The sequence below is a fragment of the Ctenopharyngodon idella genome, chromosome 10 (assembly GCF_019924925.1).
Source record: "Ctenopharyngodon idella isolate HZGC_01 chromosome 10, HZGC01, whole genome shotgun sequence".
In the NCBI taxonomy this organism is placed as follows: domain Eukaryota; kingdom Metazoa; phylum Chordata; class Actinopteri; order Cypriniformes; family Xenocyprididae; genus Ctenopharyngodon; species Ctenopharyngodon idella.
In genome coordinates, this window is record NC_067229.1 from 11,623,629 (window position 1) to 11,641,872 (window position 18,244).

General features: G+C 39.4%; 2 protein-coding genes across 15 annotated transcripts in view; both read right to left on the reverse strand.

The window, feature by feature from the left end:
• Positions 1-18,244, reverse strand: part of LOC127520889 (mast cell protease 1A-like) — a 163,124-nt gene that overhangs the window by 137,124 nt on the left and 7,756 nt on the right. Inside the window, exon 2 of one of the 14 annotated variants that reach the window (XM_051909586.1) lies at positions 3,297-3,447. The exons of the other annotated variants lie outside the window; for them this stretch is intronic. Within the exon in view, the coding sequence (XP_051765546.1) occupies positions 3,297-3,447 (151 nt within the window). The remainder of the gene's footprint in view (positions 1-3,296; positions 3,448-18,244) is intronic. 14 annotated transcript variants of the gene reach the window in all.
• Positions 4,611-6,127, reverse strand: LOC127520894 (granzyme B(G,H)-like). Its single transcript, XM_051909607.1, has 5 exons — positions 6,044-6,127; positions 5,828-5,978; positions 5,590-5,722; positions 4,945-5,196; positions 4,611-4,858 (listed from the first exon to the last, which is right to left on the reverse strand). The coding sequence occupies exons 1-5, from the start codon at positions 6,102-6,104 to the stop codon at positions 4,700-4,702; spliced, it is 756 nt and encodes a 251-aa protein (XP_051765567.1). The 5' UTR covers positions 6,105-6,127; the 3' UTR covers positions 4,611-4,699.

Here is an 18,244-nt window from a genome sequence, read left to right on the forward strand (position 1 = left end):
GATTCAGGTCAAATAATGATTATGTGAAATCATAACCAACACCACCTGATCATCTTTTCTCTTTGCTTGTCTGGCTGTTACAACTCAATTACAACAACCAAATCTCCATAATGGTGACTTAAAATTGTGATTTTTCTTCTTTGGTGATTCTGCTTGTTAACATCAGGTATCTTCAATAATGGTCAATCATCACTCAATTAAACTTAAACTTAATTATCTCATTAACTTTAACACTGCTTCAATGGGTGGAATAAAAATATGGCAGGACTTTCTGACCCCTGGACTTTCCACCTCTGATGTACACATTAGGATACTTAGGTGAATTACAGCGACGAGGGTCACCGAAGGATGTGACACCAACAGCTGTGTTATCACAAACCGAAGGACTTCCTGAATCCCCCTGTTAAGAAACACAGATCAACACGACACTAAAATATCATATCACAATTACAACTCAGTTCATAAAATGATTACATGCCTTGCAGGATCCACCGTTTCCATATGCACACATCATCTGTGAGACTGAAATACTTTTTTTTCCCCATTTTATTTTACATGTTGCATTATCCATTATCTTCACATTGGCCTCCATAAGACAATCACTCTTTGGACCAGTAATGTACAGACGCCCCCAACCCGCAACACTACAATCAGGGTCTGTTTTGTTGATGGATTCTTTCTTTGGTAATGATATCCAATTAACATTTTTGGTTGGTTCAACTTTTTTTGTAATTTAAAAGCATTCATTTGTAGTGAGCAGCTCATTCCAGGACCCAGTTTATGGCCGGGCCCCTCTCTGTCCGTAACAGCGGACAAAGGTTTGCTACATTTTGATTGGATCTTGGTGGACTAACACAAACAAACTGTCCAATGCCATCAGATAAAGATGTAAGGACAACATCCAGACCTCTCTTAGAGGGCAAGAAGAAGACCTCTTGTACCAAGCCTGGGAAGGACAGGACTTCTCATTGGTCCACATGCACCCATCTAGAGACTACTTCCTAAGGTTGGCCAGAAACTGCCATAAAAATTCCTCGGGACCTCAGCAGCAATGGGCGAAACAAAGAGAGATCACAAAGATCCATCCAAAGCCATTCAAAACTATGTTTGAAAACCTTAGAACTGATGCAAACTACACATCCATTTCATACTTATTCACAGGAATAAGTATTCTCAGTGACAGCTATTTGTAGTGCAACATCTGACACAGATTCAGCTGTTAATGTACAATTGAATGAAAGCATGACAGTTCAATCTTCTTCCATCATGTTTAGTCTCTATTTGTTTAGAATATTGGCAAAGGTATTCTGGTGGTGGTTTGGAAAGTGAGAAATGCATTGGTAAACTTTAAAGAAACTGTAAAGACTTCCAACTTTGTGCTTTATGCAAATGAGTTCCACAGGGGAAAGAAGGGTGGACCACACTGTGCGTGTACCCTCTGATGCCAGCAGCCAATCACAACACTCGAATGGAGAAGCGCCAAATTGCAATCTCCTCCTCATCAGAAAGGGATAAAGGTACCCTTTCAACAGACATTCCTTGTTCTGAGTCTGTCCTGCACGAGAATAGACATTAACAGATACACCGTTCTGAGTCTGCCCTTCAAAGGGGAAAGACATAACAGATATACCGTTCTGGGTCTCAACTCTGTAAGGAGTGAGACATTAACAGATATGCCGTTCTGAGTCCCGGCTTGCGAAGCTGAGACACTAACAGATATAACACCGTTCTGAGCCTCTGGTCCATCCAGAGAGACAACAACAGGTCCCACGATCTGAGTCTACAGCTTGTGAGGCAGCAGAGACGACCACGTTCTGAGCCTCCAGCCTGTGAGGAAAGAGACAGTAACAAACACTACGTTCAGAGTTTCCATCCAGTGAGACAGTAACGACATTTGCAACAAGGTTAAGCTCAGGAGAGCAAACCTTGCTTCCAAGGTACCTTCGTCTGCGTGTTCCAGATTGTTAAGGACCTTCTGCACCTACGCCAGGGCCTCATCTGCGTGTTCCAGATTTTAGGACCCTTTGGTGCTCCAGGAGATCAGCATCCCGCAGAGCTTCGTGTTCAAGACTGTTGAAACAGATTCTGGCTCCTCTCCCCACTGCATTGTCACCCAGCACAACCAGTGGAAGACGTCACCGTCATCGGACTCAAACAAGTGGAACGTAAATATCACTTAACCAAACCTCTTTCCAGAGACCTTGGCATTGTTGTATATTATCAGATATAATTTCCTAATTCCCATTAGATGTAATATAGCTGATGTTAGTTAACAACAAATAACCTCTCGTTTATTTGTTTGGTGCATAATAAGGTTCTCCACCTTATTATTTTCAGAGAAACAGTTTATCTTTCCATAAGATAACGTAACTCTTCCATAGCCACACCCAACTTAATCACTTGTATTCTATGTATCTTATGCACTTTATTCCTTTATCATTCATGGTATTCATTTAGTAGTTGTGTTAGTTATTCTTGTTTATCTTTTGTTAATACATTTTATTTTATTACACTTGTGTCTTCCTTGTGCTGATAATACAGAAGAGGCTCTACAAGTTAGCAATATCACCAATCTTTCAAATAAATCAGCTGACCATTTTACATTAATTCTAAATGAATGAAAAGCCCCTGTTGGGAGTGTTCTCATACTGCCAAGGTAAAAAACCTTGACTGGTGCCCTGAACTAGGAAAAGGGGGAAGTGGTCATCTGATGTACTCATAACCACACCTTAAGAGACGTGTGATCCAAAAATCACAACGTCAGTGGTGACGTGAGTACCAATCCCTATTTTACTTCGCGTCGTTGAATGGGCGAAAGTAAAAACCACTACACATTAATAGCAAATAGATTTATCTTCCATAAGATTAAACCACAGTTTATTATATAATTTTGTCACTTTAATATGAGGTTAGTGCAGAAAAGCCCTGAAAGTTAAATTTTAATTGATTTTTTTTTTTTTTTTTTTTTCTGCAACTGGAACAAGTGTAGATATTTACCTGCAAAAGCATAATAGTGCCCAGATACTTGTGGTAAGACTTGACTCTGATGTGGACTGAACCCTCATTCTCATTTTTTAGGTCATGTGCACCAACCACAACTGTTAGTATTTCATTTCTTTTGAAAGGAAGTAGTAATATTTCTCACAAATGTATGCATTCTTTTATAAAAGCATACTGAGCATACTGATTTAATGACAAAACTATTTAAACTATATACTACTTTCATTTCATCTAAAATCTTCATCTAAATATTAATAATCAGTCATTATTGCATTTAGACCAAACAAAAGTCTTACTTCTTTTGACAATGTGCAGCAGTCAAGACAAACTGATCAGAAATGAGGAATCCACCACAGATATGATTCTTTTCCTTTTGAAGAGAAACCATGTAAGGTCTGGAGTGAGGTTTGGCTTCTGTGCCGTTCATTATACCCACATTCACATGATCTGATTTATTTTTAATCAGAACAACTTTTAAGGAATCCTTTGGATTATGCTGAAAAAGCAGGATTGTCTGTTGTAGAATCACAGTGCTGCTGTATTCATTAATGTAAATCTAACTCAGAGATTGATCTAAATGAGTTTGGTGATTCAGGTCAAATAATGATTATGTGAAATCATAACCAACACCACCTGATCATCTTTTCTCTTTGCTTGTCTGGCTGTTACAACTCAATTACAACAACCAAATCTCCATGATGGTGACTTAAAATTGTGATTTTTCTTCTTTGGTAATTCTGCTTGATAACATCAGGTATCTTCAATAATGGTCAATCGTCACTCAATTAATCACTTAATTATCTCATTAACTTTAACACTGCTTCAGTGGGTGGAATAAACATATGGCAGGACTTTTACTTTCTGACCCCTGGACTTTCCACCTCTGAGTTTACCCATGACAACTTTTGCTTCTGAGAACAATGGAAGTGTAAAAAGGGTCCATTTAAAAGTCTGATTTAGAAACCTGGGGATGTTGACCTCTGGTGTTGAGTTGAGGGAATTGCAGATGTAGACGAAGTTGGATGGATGTCAAACTTGTTCCAAATAATATTCAGTTGTACTATAGATACCTTTATTAAAATTAGTGGAAATAACACCTGGAAATTTAAAAGGGGAGGGATGTGTATCTATATAATATAAAATTATGGTTAAAAATACTTCTGAATCAAAATTAGATCAGTTACATCCTTGGAAAATGGATATACAAGAAGACATAGACGGGACAGATTAAAATGATGCTTGTCTAAAAGCACAAACACAGACAATAAACACAAGGTTTAAATTACTTCAATATAAATGGTTAATGAAAACACAGATAGCTCCTGTCAAACTTCATCATATGTCCGTTAATATTCCTGACGTGTGCTCTAAATGTTCGGATGAGAAAGGTACACTACTGTATATCACTGTCTTTGGGAGTGTTCAAGAATCCAAAACTTCTAGAAGAAGGTTATAAAATGTCTGTCAGTCAGATATGTTTTACACCAAAGTCCAATTGGAAATTGATTGGAAATTGAGAGTATTGCCATGATGGCTACCAAGTGACCTGCTAAATGATTTTGAGTGTGTAATTATATGTGGTTATGACAATGAGAACACTTTGACTATAATTGATGCTTGCCATGTGATACTTTTATTGAAAGAAGATTTATGGAAGAATTCAAGAAAAACATTTCTTCCTTTTTTAGTTTACATGAAGTCACTTAATATTTCTAATTTCTCTGCGGATCCATTGAATATATGCTGAAATCTTAGTATACACATTAGGACGCTCAGGTGAATTGCAGAGATATCTATATCCAAAAGACGTGACCCCAACAGCAGTGTCTCCACAAACCAAAGGACCTCCTGAATCCCCCTTGTTGAGAAAGACAGATCAACATGTCACTAGTGAAACCAGTTTGTACATTATCATAACATCTGTGAATCATCTTTTGTACATACTCTGCAGGATCCACCACCGCCATATGCACAGATCATCTGTGAGGCCAAGAAGCTCAATCGCCATCTACGCTGACATTCTGCCTGATTTATTGTAGTCATGCTTGCCTCCATTAGAACATTGCTCCCTGTGCCATTAGTCTGCAGTCTTCCCCAGCCGGCAACAATACAGACCGTATCTGTTCCCACTTCTTCTCCATTCCTTGGTAATGATATCAGTCTAACGTTGTTGTTTAGTTTGACTTTTTTCTCTAGCTGTAATTGAAAAATACAATCATTATTAATAATCAATCTTTTTTTTTTTTTTTTCGAGGTTAGTACAGAAGCACTTAAGGACAAGTTGAGTTTATTTTTATGTGCCTATTTATTATAGTGTTTTCTGCTTTGTATAACAACCAAAAAAAATAAAAAATAAAAAATCAGGTTTTCTGCCTTTTTTGCCCATTTTTGTTTCTACACAGAGCAATAAATAAATAATGTAGGAAACAGACTTAAAGAGGCACTTGGCCATTTACATAGAAATAATTTAAATCCCTTCAGTAATTTTTAAAGCAAGAAATTGTAATAGAAAATCAAACAGTGTGTTTCCTGACCAGATATTCTTTTGAACAACTATTTACAGGTTACAGGTTTATTACAGGTTGTTACCTTCAAAAGCATGATGTCATTCTGAATAGGCTTATAGTTTGGATGTGGGATGTAGGACTTCACTCCAATGCGATCTGAACTCTTGCTGTTGCTTAAGTCATGGGCACCAACAATAACTGTCAAAATCTCAAATCTGTTGAAAGTGCGTATTGGAAATGTGCATTTATGTCGTATGATACACTGTATGGTTGCACTAATTTTAACTCAACATTGCAGTTCACACTAAACAAGCTCTTACCCGTCCCAGCAATGTGCAGCAGTCAAGACAAACTGATCAGAAATGAGGAATCCACCACAGATATGATTCCTGTTCTTCTGAAGAGAAACCATGTAAGGTCTGGAGTGGGGTTTGGCTTCCCGGCCATTCACTATATCTACATTCACACGAGCTGAGAGAGAAAAATGCTGTAAAATGCTGTAAAATCGTAAAATGCTGTTAAATAATCAGTCTCACCAGTGAAGGTCTGGTGTGGAAGCAGAGAGGCCAGCAGGAGCAGAGAGATGATGATGGTCATGATGAAGATGACAATCACTGAGATCTCACTGGCTAAACACGGTATAAATATACTTTAAATATGGGTGGAGACATTAAGCGGCATGTTACTCCACCTCCTTTTTTAAAATATATTGCTGTATGAGCAACACAATGATGAGAAAGTACTGTTCTTGTTAATCCGTGTGGTCTCATATTGAAGCCACAGATGGTTTGAATGATTAGATTATATTAAATTTTTAAAAAAAAGCTGAATTTATTACACTTTTTTGTCTGATTTTAATCCTAATATTGACCAAGTCTTTCCAGTCTTTCCCCATTCAAGTATATATGAGCCGTACTTGCATGACTTGAAATTGAGGGTATTACCAAGATGTGAATTAATGTGAAATGACTTTTGTGCCTCCCATGTAATATTGTAATTATATATTGTGGTCCCAAGAGGACACTTTTCTATAGGGTACAATGGGGCTAAAGGCACAACTTAAGAAAAAATGTGCTACCCCACACATGGGGTAAAAGGCTCCCCATTATGGGGCACACAGTATTGATACAAATACTTTAGCTAAAATAATATGCTTTTAATAATGTCTAGGTTAATACCTGTTCAAGAATCACTTTAGCAAAGTTTGTACTATTTTCTGTTTATTTTGATAAATAAAATAATTCATTTTTGTTCAATAAATATACTGTCATTAAAATATGTTAATATAAAAATATATTTTAAAAATACAGAAAGAAAATTATTTAAAAAAATAAAGATTCTGAAACCACTGAAGAAGATCCTATAATATTTAATATAGATTTACAGTAGTAACAATAAATTCTATTTTATTATATAATATCATATTTTTAAATATGATTGTTTAATTATAAATATGGGTATTATCTCTAAGGTGGATACCCAATTTGATATATGATATTTACCATCTGAATCAAACCATGTCATGTCAACAAATGGAAAAGTCAGCCGGCTGTTTATTTGTTACAAATGCCAGTGAAGATCCCTCGATCGGCCACCGGAGGTCTCACTCTCCCGAGTATTAACAATTCCCGAGCACCCACATACCTGGCCTGATTACTGCGCACCTGTTTTTATATCAGCCAGCTATTTAAGCCACGCACACACATTTGATTCCTGTTACTGTCTACCCGTGTATTGACCTCGTTTTGATTACTGACCTTTAATTGTTTGTTGCCTGCCTGTTACCCTGTCATTTGCGAGTGACACTGTTGTTTACACTCGTGATAAGACGCATGCCTGCCTGTACTGTGAGCTTGCTGTTTATCGATAAACCGCTTATGGATCCCACTCAGCCTCAGTCATTGTCATAAAATACTGTTGTGCTTTAGTCTTCCGTTTAACAGGTTCCGAGGAGGCGTGAAGAGAAGCACACAACAAAGCGAATCCGTTTCAGGAACTTATTAAACCACAACTTTACAATAGCGGGGGTTTATGCTCTTGCCCAGCGCTGATGGGTTTATATACAACCATCCGCACCGAAGCCTGCGAGCATACTGACGCTAAACATAAAATAAACAGTGAACTAAACCCCGCGTGATGACATAGCCACATCTGATTGGCTAATACAGAACTTATTGTGAATACATGAAATAACAGTAACACAAACAACTTTTTTAATTTTAATTAACTAACACTATAACAATACTTATTATCAGCCCTAGGGAATTTTGTTGGCATCTCACCAGCAGCAATTGGCCCGACTCAACACCGTATCGGAGAAGCTCGTGAAATCCCTACAAAATCAGCACCAACCCGCATCTGATCCAGGCCCATCGGCCACCTTTACCAACCCAGCACTGGCACTGTTGTCACCTACTCCTGTGAGTGCCAATCCACGTCTCGCTTTTCCCGAAAAATTTGATGGCACGCCAACGGAAGGCAAAAGCAAAAGGAAAACTTTTGCAAGGGATTCCTTATGCAATGCTCCATGTTTATCGCTCAGCAGCCCACACTATATCCCACAGATGAAAGCAGAATCTGTCTAATGTGCTCCTTACTCACCGGAAAAGCACTGGACTGGGCTACGACGGCGTGGGCCAACCAAGGTTTGAATAATATCACCTTTAATGATGGCCTTTGACCTTGTATCGATTACTGCGGGTTAAATGAAATAACGGTCAAGTTCAGATATCCACTACACCTGGTTCCAGAAGCATTGGAACAGCTCAGAAGTGCCAAAGTTTTCACCAAGCTTGATCTACGATCCGCTTACAACCTTATTCACATCCGGGCAGGGGATAAATGGAAAACTGCCTTCTCCACCAGCAGTGGCCACTATAAGTATCTTGTTATGCCCTTCGGGCTGTGCAATAGTCCGTCCGTGATCCAGTCTTTCATAAATGACATATTCAGAGAAATGCTGAACCAGTGTGTAATTGTATACATTACTGATATCCTGATCTACTCGGACACCCAAGAGGAGCACATCAAGCAGGTCTGGGCAGTCTTAAAACATCTCATCGAAAACCAACTTTATGCTAATGTGAATTCCACCAAACCTCAACTACATTCCTTGGCTACATCATCAGTCCTGAAGGGGTATGGATGAGAGCAAAGTATGGGCAGTGCTCAAATGGCCTCAGCCTATTTCAATAAAAGAACTACAACGATTTTTAGGATTTGCTAATTTCTACAGAAGGTTCATCAGGAACTTCAGCTCTGTCATAGCCCGCTCACCTCCATGGTAAAGAAAGGGAACGCCAAGCTTCACCGGTCCACTGACGCCACACAAGCCTTCAACGAATTAAAGAATTTCACTTCTGCACCCATCTTCCATCATCCTGACCCCAACATTCCATTCATGGTGAAAGTAGATGCTTCAAATACAGGCATTGGTGCTATCCTCTCACAGCGGCAAGGTAATCCTCCTAAGCTTTAACAGAATTATGATGTGGGCAACCGTGAACTGCTCGCCATGAAAGCTGCTTTTGAAGAATGGTGCCACTGGTTGGAGGGGGCCAAACATCCATTCCTGGTTCTGACAGACCATCGCAACCTTGAGTAATGGACTCTGCCAAAAGACTGAATCCCAGACAAGCCAGATGGGCACTGTTCTTCCCTCAATTTAACTTCTCAATCACGTATCGTCCTGGATCACACCAACATAACTCCACTCCTCAGAACCGCTCTCCAGACTCTATTATTCCATCCTCCTTGATTCAAGCTCCAGTACAGTGGGACATCATCTCTGAAATAACCCTGGCCCACACTCAAACACACTTAACATTATCATGTTAATTATTGTGTCTTTTGCCCCAACAGCAGGTGCGCTTTTTACCCCAAATACCATACTTTTACATATTCTTCTGTTATTAAAAAACTGTTACTTTAATTATCTTGAACAAAACTGAAAATCATTAAGAAGACCTTGTCTGAAAATATAAACATTAATTTAATAGATTCTCATTTGCTACTTAATTCAACAACATTTTAAAAAACATCAAATATTAGATCAAACTACCTCAGATCGCGTCAAGGATCAGAAAAATTTGCATGTGCATCTTGAAAAGCGGATGTTTAGGAAAGTGTTGTGGCAGAAAGTGCAATAAAGCAGCTTTATACTGTTACCTGTGTAGAGTTCAAGAATTCATAAGGTTGGTACAGTGAAACATAATCAAATGTTGGATTTTAGACCATTATAGTGTTTGTCATCATCAGTCACGGTCATATTTAGCACTCCATTGAACATGGCTGAGAAAGACAGAGCACTCCAAAATGACTCATGCAACTGTACTATACAATGCTAATGTAACGAAGCGGGACTCAGGGTAAGATCCATTTGCAAGCTTTATTAAAGCAGAGTTCGTAATCAAACAGGCAAGGGTCAAACAGTGGCAAACAGGTACAGCAGGGACAAGGCAGAATTGTGGTCGTGGAACAGGCAGTTGAATCAGGGCAGGCAGATATCAATCACAAAACCAGGAAACAATAAACAGTCCAAAGGCAGGCAGCAGAGAACCGTACACGGGGAACAGACAGGATCAGGAACAGGAACAGGCAGGCAGACAGACAAGATAACGCTCAGAATTGCTACAGGAGTAAACAAGACCTCACAATGAGTGTGCGGATGTGAATGGCTTAAATAGTCCAGGTAATGTGCTGCAGCTGGGTGTGGTGATTAGTGATTGGTGGAGTGAGTGCAGGTGATTGCCAGGGAGGATGATGGGAAATGAAGTCCGGGAATGACTGGAACTGTGACAGCTAAGTTCCATAAAATTGTTATTGTGAATAATTCTCAAAATTTAAATTTCTTAAGGGGAATACCACTGCCACTACCCCACTCTCTGTCAGTGTCAGACTGGCGGGATCACGCAGTGGGCGTGGCCACATTATTGCGCCAAGGGAGAGCGACCAATAGAAACAGGTCTTTCATTCTGGCGCTTAGATACCACCCACTGAAGTGCAGCTTCACTTGAATTCAAAACTTTTCAACTCACTAGCAAAAGTTTTAGAGTCGCAAACAATGACAGCAGAACAGAGATTAAATATGTGCATGTGTGATGAAAACTGCACAAAGATTTACTCGCAAGATTTACTGCAGGTTTTACTATCAATTACTTTATTTTTGCAATTAAAACAGTTTTAAGAAGACTTTTTATTTGAAATCTTTTATTTTTATTTACAATATAATTATTTGATATTTAATATAAAATCAAAGGCGCCTCTTGCCCCGCGGCGTCTTTAGCCCCATTTCTCTGTTTTTGCCTTTGCCTCTTTGACCCTGTTATTGTTTGGACTGTTTACCTGGTGTTTTGACCATTCACATATTTTGGATTAGGATTGTGGATTACCCCTTCAATAAATACTGCATTTGGATCCTCAACCTTTATGTCTCCGTGCAGTACATCACAACTAAAACGTGCAATGTGTAAAATCTAGTGCAAATCCTCATTGGAAAACAACCAAAATGAGGTACTCCAGTTGTAAATTAAAAAAGAAATTGTAAAAACAAAGCTGTTAAAACTTACTTTTATTTGAGACTGGTCTTTGGTGGCTACTAGTACATTGCAATCTGGGGCACATGCAGATGTGTAGCAGGGCTCAACGATATGAATCTTTTCTACAGATCAAATTCAAATGTCAAATTACAAGCAATAGCACAAATAAATACAACAGAAGAAAGACAAAATGAAATAATCAGTGCTTTTCAGGTTTTTCAGTTAGGTCTAAGAGAAGTTTTCTGGTACAGAAATTGAATAAAGTAATCAAATGTATAATAACACTGCATAGTATTCACTGTATAAATTAAATATAGATTAATCCTTATTAAAGTTATAGAAGTTATTCAGTTAAGAGTAGTGAGTGATTTTCTCATTGTCTTATGTTGTTTGATTAGCAGGTATATTGTATTAGGCTGCTGTCACTTTAAGATCGAATGCACGGATCCAATATAATATGTTGCACCTGGTGAAATTACGTTCAACCTGATACACATGCGCTTTCTTTCTCAACCGTTTACATTAACTTAAGACATAAGCAACAGTGTTTACAAGGAGGATACTCACCAAGACCAGCATTTTGACATAATTTTGTCTGTATTTGTCTGTCCAAGTGAAAGAGAACTCACTCTCTGTGCGCATGCTATGAGCACTCGAGTACCAAAATAATTTATCTTTTGCATCTTTTTGTGCTTGAGCGCTTAAACTGGCAAGGCTTAAAACACGTGCAACTGTAGGGTTGTTGATGCCTTGTTATTTCCAGAGGTCAGAGGAGAATGGCCAGACTGGTTCAAGCTGATAGAAAGGTAACAGTAACTCAAATAACCACTCTTTACAACTGAGGTATGCAGAAGAGCATCTCTGAATGCACAACACTTTGAAACTTTGAAGCAGTGCTATATACAGTATATATACAGTATATACAGTCATGTGAAAAACAAAGGACACCCTATTGAATTCTATGGTTTTATGTATCAGGAGGTAATAAAAAAATAATTCTTGGCAGGTCTTAAAATTATGTAAATACAATCTCAGATGAACAACAACACATGACATATGACACATATACAGTCATTTCCAAACAATTTGAAGTCCATTACTCTACAGTGAGGAAGATTATTCATAATTGGAAAACATTAAAGGCAGTTGCCAATCTTCCCAGGAGTGGACGTCCCAGCAAATTCGCCCCAAGGTCAGACAATGCTCAGAGAAAACAAACCACAAGACTTCTGGAACAATGTCCTTTGGACAGACGAGACCAAAGTGGAGATGTTTGGCCATAATGCACAGCATCACATTTGGCGAAAACTAAACACAGCATTTCAGCACAAACACCTCATACCAACTGTCCATCAAGCTGGTGGAGGGTTGATGATTTTTGGCTTGTTTTGCAGCCACAGGACCTGGGCACCTCACAGTCTTTGAGTCGACCATGAACTCTTCTGAATACCAAAGTATTCTAGAGTCAAATGTGAGGCCATCTGTCTAACAGCTAAAGCTTGGCCGAAATTGGGCCATGCAACAGGACAGTGATCACAAGAACATCAGCAAACCTGCAGCAGAATGGCTGAAAAAGAAGAGAATCAAGGTGTTGCAATGGCCCAGTCAAAGTTCAGACCTCAACCCAACTGAAATGTTGTGGCAGGATCTTAAGAGAACTGTGCATAAACAGATGCCCACAAACCTCAAAGAACTGAAGCAATGTTGTAAAGAAGAGTGGGCCAAAATTCCTCCGAAAAAATAATGACACAGTGTAATATGTCATTTGTTGTTGTTCATGTGAGGTTGTATTTACCTAATTTTAAGACCTGCTAACAACGTTATGTTCTGATATATAAAACCATAAAATAAGGGTGTCCTTTCTTTTTCATATATATATGTGTGTAACCAAATATGATGGTGATCTGATTAAAGCTGTAGGAGGAGCTCGTTAAAGTACAATGTCTGGAAATGGTAAAAACTGCAAAAAGTTTGCAGAGAAAATTCTAAATATCTCACTTCCTGTTAGTTTTTCAGAGTTTGCACCCAGGGACTTTTTTGTGGGTATTGGGCTGTTACATGTGTCTACTGAATTTCATACTTGTACGTGAAACGTAGCGCGAAGGGCGCTGAATTGAAATTTTGTATTATCGAGCCATTTTGCCACACCTAATTTTGAAACCCAAATCAGACGTAAATTTTCACCACTTCTGATGCATGTGCAAAGTTTCATAAGTTTTCGAGCATGTTTAGCATGTGTTTCATTTCGGAGAACAATAATTGACAGGGCGATTACAATAGGGTCCTCACAGCATTGGTGCTCGGGTCCTAATAACGACTTTATTCAACATTTTCCTCTCTACCCTGTCAGTGTCCTACGCAGTTGATGCAGTGAATGCAGTGCAGAGCTTCAGTGTTTACATCCGAACGCCGGTCCAGTATTGGCCAGCTCCATGTGTCATCATCACAAGCATGCGTCGTGGTGCTCACGTGAACAGGACGCAATGTTACGTTTGGACGTAAACATGGAAGCACTGCACTGTGTTCACTGCGTCAACTGCATAGGAGACTAATATATATTAGTCTCCTATGCAGTACATATACACACACTGATCAGGCATAACATTATGACCACTGACAGGTGAAGTGAATAACATTGATTATCTCTTCATCATGTCACCTGTTAGTGGGTGGTATATGTTAGGCAGCAAATGTTGTCCTCAAAATTGATGTGTTAGAAGCAGGAAAAATGGATTTGAGCGAGTTTGACAAGGTCCAAATTGTGATGGCTAGACGACTGGGTCAAAGCATCTTCAAAACTGTAGCTTTTGTGGGGTATTCCCGTTCTGCAGTGGTCAGTATCTATCAGAAGTGGTCCAAGTGGTCATGGCTTATTGATACAGGTGGGGAGCGAAGGCTAGGCCGTGTGTTGCGATCCAACAGACAAGCTACTGTAGCTCAAATTGCTCAAGAAGCTAATGCTGTTTCTGATAGAAAGGTGTCAGAATACACAGTGCATCGCAGTTTGTTGCGTATGGGGCTACACAGCTGCTGACCCCTGTCCACCGCCGAAAGCACCAACAGTGGGTGTTGGTGAGGTGTTGACTTGGCCTCAAAATTCCCCAGATCTCAATCCAATCGAGCATCTGTGGAATGTGCTGAACAAACAAGTCAGATCCATAGAGGCTCCACCTCACAACTTAGAGGACCTAAAGGATCTGCTAGATTTGCTGGTCCCTACAATGTTGAGAAAAATTTGAGTGAGACTGACTCTGTCATTTCTACCCCAGATCATAGAAGAAAGAGTTTGCCACATTAATATGTTAAAATCTTATGTAGGTAAGTGTGATTCAGGGAGTTACATCTAATAGGGAAGATGTATCTGTTAATCCTGCTGTGGTGGTGCCTGCCGCTCTTTGCTCTCCTGTTGATGACCCGGATATGGGTGAATTACCTGTTGAACGTTTTCAGAATTCAACTGTGTTAAGTCAACTTAATGACTACCTTGCATACTTGCCTCAGGGTCAAAAAGAAGCTCTTATTCAGTTGATTAATAAGTACCCCTTGCTCTTTTCTGATGCTCCTGGCAGAGCCTCTATAATCAAACATGACATCGATGAAGGTAATATCCCCCCTATAAAGCAACACCCATACCATGTTAATCCTCAACAACGTGAAGTGATGAGAAATGAGGTTGAGTATCTTTTGAAGCATGGTTTTGCCACACCTAGCCATAGTCCTTGGAGCTCTCCGTGTCTATTAGTGCCTAAACAAGACTCGACTTTCCGTTTCTGCACAGACTATCGTAGCATGACAATGCCAGATTCCTTTCCTCTGCCCAGAGTGGAGGATTGTGTAGATCGAATTGGTGACAAAGCTTGACCTACTGAAAGGTTATTGGCAAGTGCCATTAATCGCCCGTGCATCTGAGATCTCTGCCTTTGCGACCCCTGATAACCTGCTGCAATACTCCATTATGGCCTTCGGGATGCGCAACATGCTCCCCCAACATTCCAAAGGTTGATGCAATGAGTGTTGTCAGGAATCCCCAACTGCGAAGCCTACTTAGATGATGTCGTAATTTATTCTCACACTTGGGAAGAGCATCTAAGTAGCCTTGATAAAGTTTTCAATGCTTTGGCCAACGCTTCACTAACCCTTAACCTGTTTTCACAAGTTCACCTGCCCATTCAGTCTGAATGGTTAATGGTAAAACAAACTTGGCTTGCTGTCCTCGAAGGAGGCTCGAACCCGAGGCTCGGCTCGAGCTCCGAGTTAAACCCCCCTATATCAGTACTACATAGAGGGAGAATAAGAGAAATAGAGGAGGAGATGGGGAGGAGGAGGGATACTGGAAGAATTGTCGCTGGGATGACGCAGTGACTGCTGCTTATATACGCTCATAATGATGATTGACAGGACTGAATGTTTAGGCTCCTCCCGAACCTACGTTTGGAACTACATTAAATGTGAGTTTGCTAAAGCAGTTGTTACCTATTTAGGTAAAAAGGTAGGTCAGGGTCAAGTAAAACCTGTGGAAGCTAAGGTAGCAGCTATCTTGGACTTTCCTCCACCCCGTATTAAGAGAGAGTTGCGGCGTAGTCTTGGAATGGTAGGATACTACCGGAGCTTCTGTAAGAATTTCACTACAGTGGTCACTTCTTTGACTGACCTACTTAGTACTGCCAAGATGTTTTTTGGTCCTCTGAAAGTGAATCTGCCTTTAATGCTGCCAAAGATATTTTAAGTAGTGCTCCTGTACTTTTTGCTCCTTGTTTCACTCTCCCGTTCAAGCTGCAGGTAGATGCCTGTTCCTCAGGTGCCGGAGCGGTGTTACTGCAGGAAGATTCTTGTGGCATAGAACATCATGTATGTTACTTTTCTAAAAAGTTCACCAATCCTCAGCAAAAGTACAGTATGATTGAGAAGGAAGCCCTAGCCCCGGTATTAGCTTTGCAACAATTTGAAGTTTACCTTGGTAGTAGCAGTCATCCCATCACTGTCTATGCAGACCATAATCCTCTTGTTTTTCTGGATTGGATGCGAAATTCAAATCAGCGCCTAATGAGGTGGTCACTAACTATTCAAGAATACAACTTGAATATCCAGTATTGTAAAGTTTCTGAAAATACTGTAGCCGATGCCCTTTCAAGAGTATATTCTACTGTAGAGTAAAAAGTATTTGTACAGTTTATTTTCAGGACATGGGTTGATGCTTGAAAACTTATGAGTGGGGGTGTTACGTTCCGTGATTGTGTAATATGATAGTGTATAATCTGTTTGGTGTGTGTGTGCTGTTTTTTTTTTCTTTTTCTTTGTGATTGCTCACACCTGCTGCTCATTACTGTGGCTGCACACTCAAAAGAAGCTTTGAGAGACATTCAAGCTGAAGCCTGTCTTCCAGAGTGCTTTGTTGCTCACCTGCCTTCTGCTTGTTGCACTGGTGTCTTGTGTAGAGAATTGAGACTGTGTACTTTTCCTACTAATTTGAGGCTTATTGTAGCCTATGAGTTTTACCATCAACTCTCATTATTGTTACTACCTTCATGCTCAAACTTGCTGGAAGCTGTAGGGAGGTGGGTGCCTGTTTAATTTTTGTACTATCTTTTCTCCTGTTTTTGGTTAGTTAGGGAGTTGGTGTACATTTCTGTTGTTTATTTGCTTTCTTTTGGTAGTTTAAGTAGTTTTACTCCTTAACTAGTCTGAAGTCTGTTTTGCTTCCTTTTGTCTATTATATTTTTTGTTAATAAACCTTTTTGAGCTTAAATTTAATGTGTCTGTTGTGCAGGGAAAGAAACAGGCACACTCACTCACCCCAAATTTCTTATTTTCTTTGCACTGTTTACTCCCATACCCTAGACAAACCTTAAGCCTGGGATGTAACACTGCTAACATCTTAGTGCTAGATACCACAGCACACCTTCATGGGTCAGGGTTGTTTTGGCAGCAAAAGGTGGACCGACACAATATTAGGAAGGGGGTCATAATGTTATGCCTGATTGTGTGTGTGTGTGTGTGTGTGTGTATATATATATATATATATTAGGGCTGTCAAAATTGCATTAATAACGCGTTAACACGAATTAATTTTAACAGCACTAATTTTATTAACGCAGCGCACATTTTCTGTTTGAACCATGGCCTAGATCGTAGTTGGAGATATGGAGATGCAGCCATAGGGGCCGCTCACGTCGCGTCTAAAAACATGTGGAAAGCGCAACCACACCACTTTCACCTTCTTTCCATAGCATTTGCGCTCCCGTGGCGTCTGTCATTGCTATGCAACCATGAACTGCGCTCTCCGCGACGATGAGGAAGTTTCAGCAAAGGATAACCCCATAATGATGACTGTTTGATTGTAATAATGATTGTTATTGTTCTTTCAAACATTAAATAAATAAATAAATAAATAAACAAATAAATAAAAAAAGCAAAGGATAACCCCAATTGATTTCTAGCCCTTGCATTAGCTGTACTACTAGATATATTTATGGAGATGAAAAATAAAAACCCGCCCTGTACAGCTATGATCAGCTGTTTGGTTGAGCTTTCAATGTTTTGTTACGGAAATGATGTAAAGATTACAGATTAAAATGTGCAATTAAATTGCGATTAATCACAAGTTAACTCATGACAATCATGCAATTAATCACGATTAAATATGTTAATCGACTGAATTTGATAATACATAATACAAACATTTCAATAGTTAAGAAAAATCTACAGTATAAATCGACTTTTCTTTAAAAAAAATAAAAAAATTTCGTGTGGCACATACAATGGAAGTGAATGGGGCCAATTTTTGGAGGGTTTAAAAGCAGAAATGTGAAGCTTATAAGTGTATAAAATCAATAATTATTCTGTTAACTTTTGTATGATTTGAGCTGTAAAGTGGTTTAATACTAAAATTCATCATTTTACAGTCACTTTAGTGTTTACACCATTGTCTCTGTTACGGACAGAAGGGCAGGAGACACAGATATGCAAGTAGATGGTGGTTTTATTGAAGAACAACATGGTAAACACAGTAATGCAGGTAAGTGGATGGTAGATGGAGACTTAATGGAGAGATAACTGAGCACCGATACAGTCCTTGTCTTACAGGTTTGCATATCGTGGCTGGGGTGATGACTGGTGACAGGATGAACACACAATGAAGGTGGGTACACTAACACACAGACGAAAAAGCACGGAGACTGGGATAACATGCTGGAGAAGAAC

Coding starts and splice junctions, on each gene's coding strand:
- LOC127520894 (XM_051909607.1), bottom strand. CDS start 6,104: ATGACCATCATCATCTCTCTGCTCCTGCTGGCCTCTCTGCTTCCACAC. Junction 5,723..5,827: donor GCTGCACATTGCTGGGACGG/GTAAGAGCTTGT, acceptor CACTTTCAACAG/ATTTGAGATTTTGACAGTTA. Junction 4,859..4,944: donor GCGGTGGTGGATCCTGCAGA/GTATGTACAAAA, acceptor TTTCTCAACAAG/GGGGATTCAGGAGGTCCTTT.